The 16915-nt window shown below is 43.5% G+C and overlaps 1 protein-coding gene across 1 annotated transcript in view; it reads left to right on the forward strand.

Annotated features, from left to right (window-relative positions):
• The first annotated feature begins 551 nt into the window (after positions 1-551).
• MTHFD1 (methylenetetrahydrofolate dehydrogenase, cyclohydrolase and formyltetrahydrofolate synthetase 1) overlaps positions 552-16915 on the forward strand; it is a 62196-nt gene continuing 45832 nt past the window's right edge. Inside the window, exons 1-2 of the mRNA XM_060620019.3 lie at positions 552-696; positions 16144-16228. Coding sequence (XP_060476002.3) covers positions 656-696; positions 16144-16228 — 126 coding nt within the window. The 5' untranslated portion in view covers positions 552-655. The remainder of the gene's footprint in view (positions 697-16143; positions 16229-16915) is intronic.

The following is a 16915-nucleotide window of genomic DNA, read 5'->3' on the forward strand; positions in this document are numbered from 1 at the left end:
CAAAAACGGTTACGGGCGCTATTCGGACCCTCGGACTCAGAATAGGGGTGGAAGCCCCACACCAGTCTGACAGCGCCGGTGGGCGAGAAGAAGCCGCCCCAGGCCAGCCCTGCGCCCCACCAGGTACCCCGCGCGGAGACCGGCGGAACTCTCCCGGGGAAGCCACGCGCCTTCAGCCCCCGGGGTACACCTTCCCTTGGGAGCAATCCTGCCCCAGAGACCCGCCTCACTCCCGCGCGCGCGAAACGGTTCTCCCGCGAGATCGCCCCTCCGACTCCGCCCACTGCTCCGCCCACGGAGAGCTGGCCTGGAGGCCAGACCCCTCTTCGGACAGTTCCCCACCCCACCCGAAGGCGCAATCTGAAACTACTCCTTCCACCAGCCAATCATTTCCTCTAGTCGCTCATCACCGAGTTCATCCATCTTTCCGGGGCTTTCGGAAGTCCAAATCCCGGCTCTTAACTACAGAAGTGCCTAGGTCCTTCCGGACTGCGCATGCGCATCGATGGGGCCGGGGGCGGGTGGCGCAGGCGCAGTAGCATGATCTCCGGGGGTGGTCGCTAAGCACGTGGGTTGTGCTGGCCAGCGCGCCAGTGGAGCTACTGGATCCTCAGTTTCGGTGGTGTCCATCGTGGGCAGCGGACTAATAAAGGCCATGGCACCGGCGGAAATCCTGAACGGGAAGGTGGTCTCCGCGTAAGCACCTGTCATTGTTGTTAGGGCATGTTGGGCTGCAGGCGAGGGTTCTGAGCAGAGTATGCAGGTCCCCATATTCCCATTTTTTTGCTGGAGGGACACTTGTAGCGCAAGAGTAAGGCTGGCCGGGGGCGTGGGGGAGGACGTAGTGTTGAACCCATCACACTTGAATATCGATCCCCTGCAGTCGAAAAAATGGGGACTTGGGCACCGTCCGCGTTTCTAGAAGGGCTCCCTGATGGCTGGGCCGGCTGGCTATTGGATTTTGGACCAGTTTTCTTAACCCGCCCGACTGTGCTCCTCAAAATGCAGCTGCTGACGGCTCTCTGCCAGAAGAGAGTGGTTGGGACTGTCTGCAGCACCATATCAGAACTCAGAAATGCAGTTTCCTCACTTACGCTGTAATTCGGAGCTGAGGAGACAAATTAGTAAGATTAATGAGTGACAAAACTTGACAAGGGTACAAGACTGATTAGTGACGGAGGGACCTCTTCCAACCATCGCTTTCCCACTACACCTGAGTCATCATTTGCTAAGTGGAGCCCAATAAGCTTTCGCTTTCCCTTCAATTTCATGCTCCTCTAATACCCTTGTCTGCATCCAGGCCCTAGAGTTACTTTCAAGTTTGGCTCCTGAGTCCTGACACTATTCTGTGTAGCATTTGGCCTCTGCTTGTTCTACCTATATAGGAAATGTAAATGCCTAACTGGTGGATATGATTGCCAGACTTACTCCCAAGAAGTACACCCTGCTGTTTTTTGTCTGGGAGGTGACTAGTGGGAAAATATGAGAGTAGAAGAGGAAAGGATACATTTTGTGTGACTCTCCGGGAGGTTGATCTTGGGGCCTTTGACTTCGCAGTTATTTAATAACTACTGTAGTTGGCAACAGTAATTGTCTTGTAAACCTGCCAACTCTGTGGGTAAAAGGTTTTTGAGTGTATTAGGGAGTCACTGGTAATGAAAACCATCCTGGGGCAAAATGATTTTTCCTGGAAGGTAGAGATGGTGGACAAAGGAGGTGAGATGTACAGTAAATGGTAATGAATCTTCCACATTGGGAAAGAGAAACTCCAGACTTTTAGACTGGAAGTCACAATACATCTGAGTGCTTTTGAACATGTGGTATGCTGAATTACATTGTTTCTGCTTGACTTTGCTTTTGGTTTGTCTTCAGTCAAACCTACTCCCTTTACCAGTGGCTTTTTCTGATAAAGTCTTTTTAAAAAGACTGGTTGAAGAGATAATTTAGGCTTGCTTCTTGGCAGGCCACTGAAAATAGGTGCTCAATGGGTACGTTTTTGTTGAGTGGAGAGCAAGTTAAATATGTTTGTTAACTCCACAAAGGCATTGTCTTGTTTATGTCTATGTCCAAAACACCTAGAAACCTTTCCTTAGTAGTTAGTTATGTGGCTTTAAGCAAATTGGTTAACCTATCTATGCCAGAACTTCCTCTGATGTAAAATAAAGATAATATGGAGACCATTGAGTTGTTAGGAGAAATTAAAAGAGTTCTTAGCTGAAAAACATTTAGAGTTATTCCTGACACGTAATAAGTGTTCAACACATGTTAGCTGTGTTAATGATTAGAAATTAGTTAATGTAATCATGGATGATTGATTCATGATCTTTTTGACAGTGATAGGTGCTTGAGATCTATTTCAATGGTTCCCAATATTAACTCACATTGAAGTCACTGAGGAATATTTTGTTTACTATTTCTTTTTATTTAAACATGAATACATACAGGGGTGCCCTGATGGCTCAGTCACTGAGGCTTCCGACTCTTGATTTTGGCTCAGATCATGATCTCGTGGTTTGTGAGTTTAAGCCCCTGTTGGGGTCTGTGCTGAGACCACAGAGCCTGCTTGGGATTCTCTCTCTGCCCCCCCCCCCCCCCTCAAAAAAAAAACCCAAAGACTTTAAACATTAATACATACAGTGAGTGTGCCTATCACAAGTATACAACTCAATGAATTTTTTGCAACTGAACTTAACTGAATAGCACCCAGATCAAGAAATGGCATTGACACCCAAGAAGCCCTCCCTTCCTAAACCTCCGGTCACCATCTCCAATAAAAGTCATCATTTTTAAGAAATATTTGTTTTTGAGAGTAGAGGAGGGGCAGAGAGAGAGGAATACACAGAATCTGAAGCAGGCTCCAGGCTCCAAGCTGTCAGCATAGAGCCCAATGTGGGGCTCGAACTCATGAACCTTCAGATCTCGAGCCGAAGTTGGACACTCAACCGACTGAGCCGCCCAGATGCCTCAAAGGTAGTCATTCACCTGACTTCTAACAATGTAGATTAATGTTGCCCGTTTTTGAACTTTATATAAATGGCATTGTATGGCATAAAGACTTGTGGGTCTGGCTCCTTTCAATGAACATTGTGTTTCTGAGATTATTTCATATTGCATGTAGTTGTAGTTCATTTACTCTCATTGCTGTATTGTATTCTACTATATGACTATGCTACTATTTACTCATCCAGTAACTAGGACACTTAGGTTTCTAGTTTTGGTGATTAGGAGTTTTACTGTTATGAGCATTCTTTTGCATGTCTTTTGATGGAACATATGCATATTTCTGTTGGTTACATATTTAAGAGGATTATAGAGTAGTAGGACAAATATGTATAATTGTATTTAGTAGAAATTGCCAGTCTTTTCCAAGATAGTTTTGCCAATGAGTCTCATAGGGTACTTTTGAAACGTATCAATGCCTGGTGCCCACACCAGACTGATTTCATTTGAATCGGCTAGCAATAAGCCACTGGATTCAAATATTCTTTAAATCTTTTAAAAGCTCATTTCTATGATTCTAATGCATCTTGAAACTGAGAACCACTTATTTAAAACCTTACATATAGATCCAGTTCTCATCATTGAAGTATGGCAACGATTTGGCTATAAGGATTGAAAGCATTCTCTGGAAAAGACTGTTCCAGGTACTGGAGGGGTCCCCTCTACCCAGCCTGCTCAGAGCTGACATAGCTAACTTTTTACATTGCCCTGTGGTAGAGCAGTCAGTTAGTTCCTAACACAGTTCTTACAGGAGCATTAAGACCAAGGTCTCCTTGTCCTTACGGAAGATCTGTCTTTCATGTGCTAATAAAATGGTTCAGAGACTGCCATACCTTGCCACCTTGACCTTCATGGAGCTTGTAGTACTCACAGTTCCTCAGAGAGAGGGAGCCTTGGCAGGGGGAACAGCCTTCCTAGCTCATGGGGATCTTGCAATTCCCCAGCAACTTGTACTCAGGCTACAACAGGTTTCTGACTTGGCTGCTGGCTCAGTGGGAATCTGAAGAACAAGGTTCAGCTTGAGTAGGCTGGATTGCAGGCGGAGGCTCTGGGCAGGGTAAACCCACCTGTCGTCTTTTACTGGGTCAGGGACACTCTTGAGAGGAAAGGTAAGTGAACTTCTTACATTGCAACCAGGGACCCTGGAGTCCAAGGAAAGGGTCCCTCATTCCCCAAGTTTCAGATCAGCTTTCTTGGTTGCCAGCAACTGTTGGGTCTCTCTGGGGATGAATTTGCAAGCCTTCAAGGGCCCTGGGCAGTTTCTTCCCTGATACAGTGTTTGGAATGTAAAATCCCTTCCTTGGGGGGAGAAAGAGTGGAACAGGCCATGAGTTCTACAGTCAGAATTTCTCCAAAATCCAGTCCACTCAATCCATCCCATCCTGCAGCTGAGGCAATAATAGTTGAGGCTAGAAAGTGATGCGATTTGGCCAAAGGTTAATGGCAGAGGTTCAATTGGAACCAAGTCTCGTTCACCCAGCACATGGCATTTTTCACGCTATCAGGCACTTATAACTTTGCTGAAAGGAATTTCGTAAACTAATCTTTGTCTTACTTAACAGCAGTCTCTCATTGCTGTGCTTTCCACTCTGCTGAGAAGACCATCCTTGACTTTTGTTTACTTTTATTATTGTTTATTTTATTATTTATTTTATTATTATTTTATTATTATTTATTATTTTATTATTCCTTTATACCTCCTGGAAGCCAGGACTAGACAGAGTTCATCATCTCCAGATTCCATCTCTGCCTGTTCTACCCTGTGGGAAATCTGGATCTAGTTGCCAAATTATCTCCCTTTGGGAGGAACACCCCATTTCTCCCTTAAGGGGAGTTTGAAGGTTGCAGTCCACGTTTGACAGTTGGGAGAGATCTGAGGGTCAGAGACAAGTGTGTGTCGTTTTGGGGTATTTATTGACTTATTCAACAAATATCTCTGTGCCTCCCGTATGCAAGCACTCTTCAGGACCTAGAGATGATGGCAGTAAGCAAAATAGCTCAAATCCCTGTTTCTGGAGTTTGTGTATTGATAGGTAGAGATGCACAATAAAATAGGTACAAAAATGTGAGGTGGTGAGATGTGCCAAAGGGAAAACCAGAGCAAGGAAGAGGGACGGAGATTCCTGCCACATGGGGGGACTGTAATTTTAAATATGGGAATTAAGCTCATACTATTGTAAAAGTGACTTTGGGGCAAATACTTGAAGGCTGTGGGGCCATGAGCCTACCGATGTTATGGGGAAGAGGGTTCCTGACCAAAAGCAAGCCTGTGCCATGGACCTTTGACCTCATTCTTTATTAAATGACTGCCTTAGGGTCAACAGTGAGGGCCCCAGAGAAGCTGACTAAGCATAACTGGGTGAAGTACACTGTCTTTGGCGGTGACCCACCACCTTGGCTTAAAAGAGGTGTCCTTAAAGAGACAAAGGGATGGAAATTAGATGGAGGAACCGCCCTGATTTGTGTGGTGCCTCAGTGGGGTATCTCCTGATCAGATGGGGGCCCTAAATGCGGGGCAACAATCAGGTGGAAGCCTGTGGGGACGAGGGAGGTGAAAGAATTCACCTGAGGCAGAACAAAGGAGGTACAAGTTTACTGAATATGCAGCGAGGGAGAGGAGAGGCTGTCTGCTTGGAAGCAGTGGAAGGAGGCAGCTTTTCAGGAGGGAAAGTGAGAGGTTTGGTGACATAGGGAATTTTCCCTTTTTTGGCAACTGGCTGGTTGTAAGCAGCCCCTTGGTCGGTTAGGGCCTCTGGATATTTCAGGGTGGGTCGCCTGATGGGCCTGTCTGTGTTCAGCCTGGTGATCACTGTGGCCCTTTCTGCATTCCTTTGCTCAAGCCTGCTTGCCTAAAAGTGGCCTCCACAATTTGGTTTTTAGGCTAGAAATTACAATTCTTACCTGTGTGTGCTTTTCAAAGTGAGACTTGCTGGATTTTGTGTGATTTGTTTGCTTTTCCTTCTTCTGTTTGATATACCTGAGCGCACTCCCTCCATTGGTGGCATTTTTCTTGGTCAGGTCTTCTTTCTGCAAAGACTGGTTGTGAAGAGACAGGCAGCTTGCTACTTGTCAGGCGCTGAGAGAAGGTGCTCTTAGTTTTTCTGGGTTGAGCAGAGCAAGTTGGATAAGTTTGTTATGCTCCCTGTGGGCGGAATCCCCAGATCTAGACATAGTGCTGCTCCCTCTGGGGAGCACGGGTAACTTAATTTACCTCTTTGTGCCTTAGTTTCCTCATCTGCATGTTGCGGATAGTGATGGCACATAATTCATAAGGTGGTTGAAATTAAATGAGTCATTCATTACTTTAAAAGCATTTGGAGCAGTTCCTGGCCCATGGTAGGTTTTAATGAATTGGTGCTTTATAGTTAGTATCTGTTGAATAAATAAGTGGTGTCTGTGTTTATCCAGGCTGTGTCTTTGGTAGCTGCCTTATAACCTTGAACCTTAAAATTAGAATTTGTCCTACTGATCAAATATAAAAATGGAACCGTGCTATACATTTAGCTCCAGGGCTAGAAAAATTATTTCTGTGAAAAGAATTTGCCCACCACAGAGAAGGGCTGCTAAATGTTGATAAGCTTTTCATTTTGTCCTGTAGATAAAATACCTGTAGACCTTTTGTGCTTAAAAAGATTTGCCTGTAATGAGATCTAAAGTGCAGGCCTTTCAGAAGTTACACGGAACCTCGAATGCCCAAGCTGGCTTGACTCTGGGAGCCTTGCAGGGGAGTGGGATCTTCTGCGAGGTTGTAACTAGGCCGCCTATCTAGGCTACTGGAGTATTGTTGTAAGCGGACCCTGGCAGAGTCTGGAGCTGGCAGCCAACTACTGTGGCCATGGCTCCAGCGAAAATCCTGAGGATGTGGCCCAAGAATAAGTGTCTGTCCTCATCCATCAAGAAGGTTGGCACCAGGCAGTTTGGGATTTGGACAGTGGGGCTTTGAGTAGGGGTGTGTGGTCCCTTGTGTATCCCTCAGGAAGAAGAAATATCAGGTTAGCCTAGCATGGAGTAGGGTCCCTGGAGCAGAGAGAAAAAACACCCTGTCCTTCCATGGACCCTGGTAGGGGCTGAGCAGGGTAGAAAGACCAGGGCAAGTTAGTGAGCCTCGCTTTCCTCTCTTTTCCTCTTCTGTACTGTGGGGGTGGCCGTAGCAATTATTTATACCCTGGGGTTGCAGAGAGGATTACAAAGGTGTGTAATGTAAGGCTCTCAGAGCCACAGAGCTACTGTGGGCTACTGTGGTTATGACTGTATCCACTGAGGTCTGATCCATAGTGTTGAAAGTTCCCAGCACCCCTGCACTGTGCAGTTAGCTCCCCTTGATACTCTCATGTAAGGTATCTCCGGGCACTGTCCCTCCGTGAGCTTGAAGGAGTGGGTGGAGGATGGTGCCACAGTCAGGATTCCTCAGCCACCCTGGCCACCTCACCCTCCATTTTGCAGGTTCTGAAGCTTTGGCCAGAATGACTAACTTGACCAAGACTTACAAGGCTGGAGGGGTGGGGGGTGGGGGGAAGAGTTATAAGTCTGATGGCAGGGACTCCACAGTGTATTTTTCTTCCTAGCCAAGGGCTTGTTACTTGCTTGCCAAAAGAAATTGCAAACTTGTATCCTCCTGTTAGGAGATGAAAGGACAAATTAAATCAGTTTGGAAGGCTCCCAGACTGCTTCTCTTCAGAAAGTCATTTTCAAGGTTGGAGACAAGTCAAGCCTTCTTGCTTTGTTAGCTAAGTTTTTCTTTTCACCCTTGATAAGAAGTTCTTCCCCTAGAGCCTGGGCAGGAGAGGTATAGCTTTGTGTTACTGGTGTTTGAGGACTACCAGGAAAGAGGGAGTATTTCTGTAAAAGGTTTTGCCAGAGCCTAAAAGGAATTTATCTTCAGTGACCTAACGTGATAAATGATCTTTCGTTTTGGTTCCAAGTACGAGTCCTTGTAAGCAGCCTCCTAAAAATTTATTTATTTATTTATTTATTTATTTATTTATTCACTCACTCATTCATTCATTTATAATTTACTTAAAATTTTTTATGTTTATTTGTATTTGAGGGGTGGGGAGAGAGACAGAGACAGAATCTGAAGCTGACTCCAGGCTCTGAGCTGTCAGTAAGCAGAGAGCCTGATGTGGGCCTTGAACTCCTGAGCTGTGAGATCATGACCTGTGCTGAAGTCGGCTGCTCAATGGACTGAGCCACCCAGTTTCCCCAAGCAGCCTTTTAGATGTAAGCCCTTTTTACCCAAGTTTTTCCTTTAGCGTTCCATAAAAGCAGAAAGCTTAGGTCTTTGTGAGGCTTTTCTCAGATAGAGCTCTTGGCCTGCTCTTCCTCTCCAACCAGAGGCCCCCAGTCTTCCACCTTCTTTCCACATTCTGGTTGGATGATGATCCAAAGACCTCTTGGACTTGGGCCCAAAAGCAGCTCTGGTGGCCAGATGTGTGGTTAATGGGGAGACTAACTCTGCGTGTTGGGCTCTTGCTTACAGAGCCTCATATGTGGGGCCATCCTGTGATGTCTCATAACTCTTGTTACCAACTGACAGTTACAAAATGGTGGCCTAGCAGCCAGATGTAGTTATACATTTTGTTGGGCTTACAGAGTTATTTTTAAAAATTGGATTGCTTTCCAGCACATTTAGGTGTATAATTATACCCCAAAATCTGGAATCCTGACTTTTTGAGAGGAAAGGGAAAGCTTAGCAATGCTGTGCTCTCTATTCTTAATGTCACCAAGTTTGTTGGATCAGGGTACAAGCTTCCCCCTCTCCCCTGTGAGGGGAAAGGGCGGTGGGACCACATTGTTCAGGAATCCTACCACACTTGGTTGTGTCCACCTGGACTTGGCAGTGTTTTCCACTTTGTGACCTTTTTCTAATGCACGTTTTTTCTGTCTGTCTCTCTCTCTAATGCACATTTAATCCACTTTTAAAATCGTACATTTCAGGGGCGCCTGGGTGGCTCAGTCGGTTGAAAGGCCGACTTCGGCTCAGGTCATGATCTCGCGGTCCGTGAGTTCGAGCCCCACGTCAGGCTCTGTGCTGACAGATCAGAGCCTGGAGCCTGTTTCAGATTCTGTGTCTCCCTCTCTCTGACCCTCCCCCGTTCATGCTTTGTCTCTCTCTGTCTCAAAAATAAAAAATAAACGTTAAAAAAAATTAAAAAATAAAAAAAAATAAAATCGTACATTTCAGGAAGCTTTTCTTGACCAGTTCAACCTGGTTTCCCAGCTCCATGTGTTGTCTCTAGATCAGTGGTTCTCAAATGCTGCCAGTTTGCCCTTTTCTCCACCCCAAGGCACATTTAGTCAGGGCACATTTGGATGTGTCTGGAGACATTTTTGGTTGTCGGTTGGGGACTTGTCATCTATGCTGGTGGCATCAAGAGGTAGAAGCCAGGGATGTTCCAGAGCATCCTACAGTGCACAGAAGAGGCCCCTCCAACGAATAATTATCTGGCCCAAATGTCAGTAGTGCAGAGATTGATAAACCCTGATCTAGAAATTTAAGGAAAGTAGTTATTGTATCATTGTGTATATGGATTAATGATGCCTTGTACACTCACTGAGAATTAGAAGATTCACTAGAATTTTACACCATTAGCTGTTTTCACGTCCTGAATGTCAGGCACTTTACCTTCCTTAGGTGTTGGAGAGATTGGATGGAAGAATTTTACATTAGAAATTTTTATTGGAGCATGAAATGGATTCACATTAAGCTTTCAAATATATATTTGAGGTATCTGTCAAGTTTAGTATATATTTGCATTAATTATAATAATTCTCATATTAAATATTTTATTCTTCAACATAATGAAGGAAAGTACTGATACTAGTTGATCTGTATACTGATACAGTGTAGCTGTTGCTATTATACCATGTATCAGTGAAAACAATCAGGTGTTTTTTAAATGCTTATTTTTTTATTTTGAGAGAGAAAGAGAGAGAGAAAATCCCAGGCAGGTTCCAGAGCCTGGCACGGGGCTCAGTCTCATGACCTGAGCTGATATCAAGTTTGACAATTAACTAACTGAGCCACCCCAGGACAACCCTCCCCACCTCCCCCCCCCCCCTTTCTTTTTTAATAATTGAAAACAGTTCTAACAAGAAGGTAATTTAGACTTTTAATTTAACGAGGAATTTGAAATATATGTATTTCTTGGAACACTAGGTGGCCTCACAATCACAATTGTTTTTACAAGAAACTACGTGTTTTTGTTTTTGTTTTTTAATTTGAAGTATTTATTTTTAGCAGCATAACATTGTATGGACAAATGAGATAAAACAACAAATGAACAACATGAAAACAATGCAAATAAAATATGTGTGTTGTTTTGCACAGTTAAAACCTTACAACAATAATTTACTCCTTGGGAAGTTGGGCAAAAGAAATTTGTGTCCTTTAGAAAAGCCCTACATACTGAATGAAGATGAATGTCCGTCCTTTTTCTCTGGTCAGTTACTAAAGGTATATTCTGTTCACCTTTGAGAATCATTTGGGAATTACTCTAAGCTTGTGTTGTATTTCACTGTTTGTTGACTGAGGCAGCTTTATTTTCATCATGTAGATTTCTCAGCCAGGTGGTTAAATACCCTTTACTGCCTCCTTTTTCCACCTATAGCTTCTGTTGGAATGGCCCTGTTGGGTTATATTTTAGCAATGCTTTTGTCTCTGTCATAAAATGTCCAAAATTTGAAAATGAGCCAACATTTTATATCATAAAGAATGAGTTGTAATTTGTACTGGGCTTTTCCAGGAGTAATTGTACAACTTTGGCAAAAGAAATCTGGGTGACTATTTACGGGTATTATCTGACTGGGACTCTCTGGGGGTAATGTGATTCTATAGGGACATGCATCTTTGACTTACTGATTAGACTGTTTAACAACTGTATGTGGCAGAAGTTAAGTTGGAGAAAATAGTAATGCACATGACTCTTATCTATACAGATTTAAACAAATTTTGACAGGTTGAAATATAAATGATTAAAAAAATTTTTTTGAATGTTTATTTTTATTTTTTTTTTTAATTTTTTTTAAGGTTTTTTTTAAAATTTATTTTTGAGACAGAGAGAGACAGAGCATGAACGGGGGAGGGTCAGAGAGAGGGAGACACAGAATCTGAAACAGGCTCCAGGCTCTGAGCTGTCAGCACAGAGCCCGACGCGGGGCTCGAACTCACAGACTGTGAGATCGTGACCTGAGCCGAAGTCGGCCTTTCAACCAACTGAGCCACCCAGGCGCCCTTGAATGTTTATTTTTGAGAGAGAGCGCGAGCAGGGGATGGACAGAGAGAGAGACACACACACAATCCGAAGCAGGCTCCAGGCTCTGAGCTGTCAACACAGAGCCCAACATGGGGCTTGAGCCCACGAACTGCGAGATCATGACTGAGGCAAAGTCAGCTGCTTAACTGACTGAGCCACCCAGGTGCCCTGAAATATAAATGATTTCTACCTTGCTTTTCACCCCTTAGACAAAAAGATACCTCCAAACATTGCATCTTATTGGCCAATAGCAATGCTTCTCAACTTTGGGTACTATTACCATTTGGGCTAGATAATTGTTTGCATTGCATTGTAGGATATTTAGTTGCATCCCTGGCCTCTACCCACTAGATGCCAGTAGCAACTTAGTTAAAACTGCATCTGTGTCTGTATCTAATCGCTATGATTATTTTACTAGTATCAGTTTAACAGGACCAGAGACTTGAATGGTTTACTGCCACTTTGTCTTGCCACATTCACCTGCACTTTAGTACTGATTTCTCCTCCACTGAGATTGAGATGTATCTTCCCTTAGGTTTTAGAGAATGTTCATGCAGGATGGTGAGACTCTGGCATATGGAGGTCTACCACCCAGGCATCAGGGGTGTTCTCCAAGTGCCTATTTCTGCCTCACTTTTCCCTGAATCTTTATTAGCAGTGTAACTCATGGGCCTTGGCTGGAAATCAAGGCATCTGCAACTCAAAGTTTCTGTTGATTTAGCAGATGTCAGTGTTTCAGAAGGTGTTCTGTGATGTGGCATTTTAGCTTTCTGGAAGTAATGAACTATGAAAACTAAAGAGTTTCCCAGCATTTAGCTCCTCATAGCTCTCTGACCCTAAAATAAAGGTAGATGAGGGAGAGAGTGTTAACTTTTCTCTCCATGTCTTTTATAGTTTCTGAGCTTCAAGCATGCTTGCACTTGCCTGTTGTTATTCTGCTTTTCATTCCAGAGTTCCTCAGTGGCCAACTCGGAAACCAAGGCAGGGAAAACCTTATAAGGGACCGTGGAGACCTTATTACAACTGTCTTTTTAAATTTTTTTAAAAATATTTTTAATTAAAAAAATTTTTAAACATTTATTATTTAGAGAGGGGGCACAAGTGAGAGAGGGCGGTACCACAAGGGGCAGAGGGAGGGAAGGAGACAGAGAGACAGAGAGAAAGAGAGAAATGGGGCTTACCAGAAGCCGGTCTCATGCTCACTCCATGCAGGACTTGAACTCACAAACCGTGTGACCATGACCTGAACCCAAGTCAGATGCTTAACGACTGAGCCACCGAGGCACCCAGTTTTTTTTTTTTTTTAATTACAACAATCTTGATTTTTTTTTTTTCTCCTCGCTAAGACAGAAAAGTTTCTGCCTATTGCTTTAGTGTTCTGGGCTGTCTAATTCTTGCTGATTGTGGTTTATGTGCATTTTTAAATGTTTCATTGCTATTCTGATCATGTCTCATAAGGAGACCTAAATGTTAGCTTTTAAACAAATCTTTCTAGTTGGAAGAATAACCCTGCTAATGCAACTTCAAAAACAGTCCTGCTTCTTAGAGAAAAGCTTAAGGGAGTCACTGTAACTGATCTCAGTCTATGATCTTTTTTAGAAAAAAAAATTGCACACTTAGATCCATTTAAATTATAGCATAGAAAATACAGAACATTTTGTTCTTTGCTCTTAACCTAGTGGGCTGAAATATTTTCCACCTATACCACCTTGTAGTACTGGGTTCTCATAGCTTGCTACCTGCTGGGTAAGGATATTACTTTTAGTTGTCCCTAGAGTCCCTTCTTCAGGCCTCAGATGGTCGTTATTCTAGAATCCTTATAAGATTTGGGAAATGAATTCACAGTATCAGTATGAAATCTGCTCTGCGCCTTAAAATATTTGTAGTTGTCAATCTTCCCAGCTCTATTTTACACCCCCTCCCCAAACCTCAAGAGTCATCGGTAGCCCCGCATTTTCTCTGTGCTTCATGTTAATATATCTAGAATCCAGCCACTTCTTGCCAGCTATGGATACCAGAGTCCAAGGCACCATCCCCTCTGGCCTGGATTTTTGCAATTTGAATAACTTTTTGCTTGTGTCCCAGATTCTCACCATTCTCCCTTTAGTCTGTTCCCAGTTCAGCAGCCAGGAGTAATTTTTCAGAAGTGTTAAGTCCTGTCATGTCAGCCCTGTTCCAAGTCTTCTAGTAGCTTCCTATCACATTCAGAATAAAAGACAGGCACCCCGCTTTACCCTATCCAGTTACCGCTTCTCCTGGGACCCCATTTACCCACTCAGAGCCTTTGCGCTTGCTGCTTTCAGCTAATTGGCTTTCAGAACACCACATGACTGCTTAGAGCCTGTTTCTATATCTTGAAACAGGAAGGCCTCTCCTCCCTTGGCCATCTCGTAACATTGTTGAGAATTTCGGATACAGGTTTCCTCCACTATTCGACAGTACAGTATTCCTATGAAACCTTTCATAAGCCAAAGTGGCACAAAGCAAAGAAGCAGGTTTGGAAAATTTTTCGAGCATTCCAAGACCCAAAAAATAACCTCACTTAGGCTTCTCTGATACCTGAGGACACATCTTGCGCAAAATACATTGAGATAAAGCCCAGACACTCACACAGTTCAAAGCTCTCGTGGCTTCATGCTGAATTGCTGAGTTCCCCAGGAGGGAGCTGGGGAGTGCCTTTCAGGAAGGGCTTGCTGCAAAACAAACACTAAATGCTGTTTTGTTTTTGTTTTTGCTTTTTTTCCCCATAAAGCAAAAATCCTCTGTATTCTTTTGGGCTAGTGGAAACAGATATTAACAGAGGTTTTTCTGAAAAGCAAAGTGGCAAACCTGAACTTTTGAAAAGCAGGGAATCCCTGTAACGAGCTGTTTCCTCTCATGGTTCCTGTTAATGTCTTACATTGTGCCTGGCAATGGTTCCCCCCCAAGTGAGCTTTGTTTGGGTTGGGAGGGCTAAAGGAGAACCTGTAGGAACCTGTGCCTAGGCCTTTGTGTTACTATAATGGTTGGAGGGAAGGGAGGGGACAGGAGAGAGTTGAGTAGCCCAGCACTACACCTAGTTGTCCTGGTGGGGAGGCAGCCAAGGCTAGGACTGCTGGGGAGTTTCAGAGGCAGGGCCAGTGGAAATGCCACGTGTTTCCTGTTCTCTTGTGTTCGAGCAGAACTGTGATCTCCAGGTCAAATCTCTGATAGAAAAATCCAACAATCTGTTCATTCTTTTGAACTATATCATTGTATGGGATAATTGATACAAAATGATTTTTAAAAATAAGGTCACAAGCTTGAGATGATGAGGGAATGTGGGGCAAGCCGAGGTCAAGGTGCAGGCTAACAGCAAGCCCACCCCACCCCCGCCCCCACCAGTGGGACATGTATAATATTCCTTGGACACTCCCAGGCTACCCAAAAATATGGAAAGGACAAAAAACAAATGGTTAAACTGATAAGAGTCTCCACCAGTTTACCAGAAAAAGGCAATCCCATTATAGCCTAAAGTCCAGGAACTCCCTAGTGTCTTAAAGTTAATGCTTTGCTAGAGGGAAAACCACCTTAGCTTGACAATAGCTAGGCCTCCAGCATGTGAAAGTCTGGAAACTCCCTCTTGACTTTATCTCTCCCGATTGCATAAAATGGTCACCCCCTACACTTGCAGTGTAACTCTTTCTGCCCACGGGTCCTGTCCCCTTGCTTTAATAAAATCACCTTTTTGCTCCAAAGATGTCTTTAAGAATTCATTCTTGGTTGGGGCCCCTGGGTGGCTCAGTGGGTCAAGCGTCCGACTTCACCTCAGGTCAAGATCTGGCAGTTTGTGAGTTCGAGCCCTGTGTTGGGCTCTGTGCTGACAGCTCAGAGCCTGGAGCCTGCTTTGGATTCTGTGTCTCCCCAACTCTCTGCCCCTCCTGTGCTCATGCTCTGTCTCTCTCTCTCAATAATAAATAAACGTTAAAAAATTTTTTTAAAGAATTCTTTCTTGGTTGTTGGCTCCAGACTCCATGAACCCCCCCATCACCTCAAAACTTCATCAGAAATACAATTTTGAAGTCTTAAGTATGACTTCTTGTATCATTCAACATTCTTACCATTGATGAGGCTAATCCAAATAATCTATTTCTTGTAACACCTGTGCCTATTTATGTCCGTTGTTTATAAGTGTGGAGGACTGGAGCAGGAACTAATCAAGTCAGAAAGAGGGAAGAGATGTTTGTAATGTCCATATATATTTCGTATGTCAAATGTGGTTGAGATGAAGAAAGGCGAATGATGTAATCTAATGTACTTGATGTATTGTCAAGAAGTTGTTTGTTGGTAAATTGATTTGTCCTTTGTTTCATGAGAGGTTATACTTTTAACCTTGTGTTAAATTCTTCTGTAAGGAAAATTCTTTTCTGAATTGGAATATATTTATAAATTCATATTGACTTTGGAGTGTGATTCATTGATTGTCATTCAGCCTTATGTGGGTACCCTGTGATCATCTTAGCAGGGAAAGTTGAGCAGGTGTGAGCTGTAGTTCTTTCCTGCAAAAGTTTTTCATTTAGCACCTGGAGAGGGGGAATGCTGAAAAAGATGAAGATTAACAGCCTTCCAGAAGTGTTGGTTCAAGTTTTCATTTATTCACTCTATGATTTTGAATGCCGTCAACTAATATGTTTTAAACTAAATGTCCTCATTCCACATGGCCCAGTCAGTGTAGTTAGGAGTTAGAATCTAAGATCCACATCTACTTGAGTCCTGGAAAATGGATGCGTATCCGTAATATCCTCAATTATACCAGATAATGTCTATTCAAGGGAGGTATTTTTAATTTAAAAGAGAAACGGCCTCTTTTAAATGACTTACTTGCGCTTGAGACATTCAGTGTTAATTCCAACCTTTCCTTTTTCTCTAGGCAAATAAGGGAGAGACTGAAGAACCAAGTCACTCAGATGAAGGAGCAAATTCCCGGTTTTACACCAGGCCTGGCAATTTTACAGGTATTATGATAGTGTATTTGCACGAATATCCTCTTTTCCCAACTCATGAGTAGCACTTCAGACAGCAAGCACTTCACACATCTTCCTTCCTTTCTCTTTCTCTTTCTCTTTCTCTCTTTCTCTCTTTCTCGGTTTCGTGAAACCTCCTCATACCTTTTCAGGCTCTCTCTGCAGGCCGCTCTTCTTCAGCTCAGCTTGTACATGTTGCTGTATCCTGGCGTCTGCTATTCTCTGGGGGCACCTCTTCCGTAGTCCAATGTCCCTAGACCTTTGGTCTCGGGATCCCTTTACACTTAAAAAATTTTAAGACTTTAAGGACTTTTTGTTTATATGGATTCACCCATTGATGTATACTGTATCAGAAGCTAAAATGTTTTTAAATATTTATACGTTTTAAAATATCAATAGTAAGTTTATTATATGTTAGAATGAGTAACATTCTTATGAAAAAAAATAACTTTGAGGAAACAAAATTGAGGGGAGCTTGGGTGGCTCAGTTGGTTAAGCGTCCAACTTAGCTCAGGTCATGATCTCACGGCTTATGAGTTTGAGACCCGCTTTGGCCTCTGTGCTGACAGCTCAGAGTCTGGAGCCTACTTGGGCTTCTGTGTCTTCCTCTCTCTCTGCCCTGCCCCAGCTTATGCTCTCTCTCTCTCTCTTTCTCAAAAATAAATAAACATTTTTAAA

Source organism: Panthera onca, chromosome B3 (assembly GCF_046562875.1).
Source record: "Panthera onca isolate mPanOnc1 chromosome B3, mPanOnc1 haplotype 2, whole genome shotgun sequence".
NCBI lineage: Eukaryota > Metazoa > Chordata > Mammalia > Carnivora > Felidae > Panthera > Panthera onca.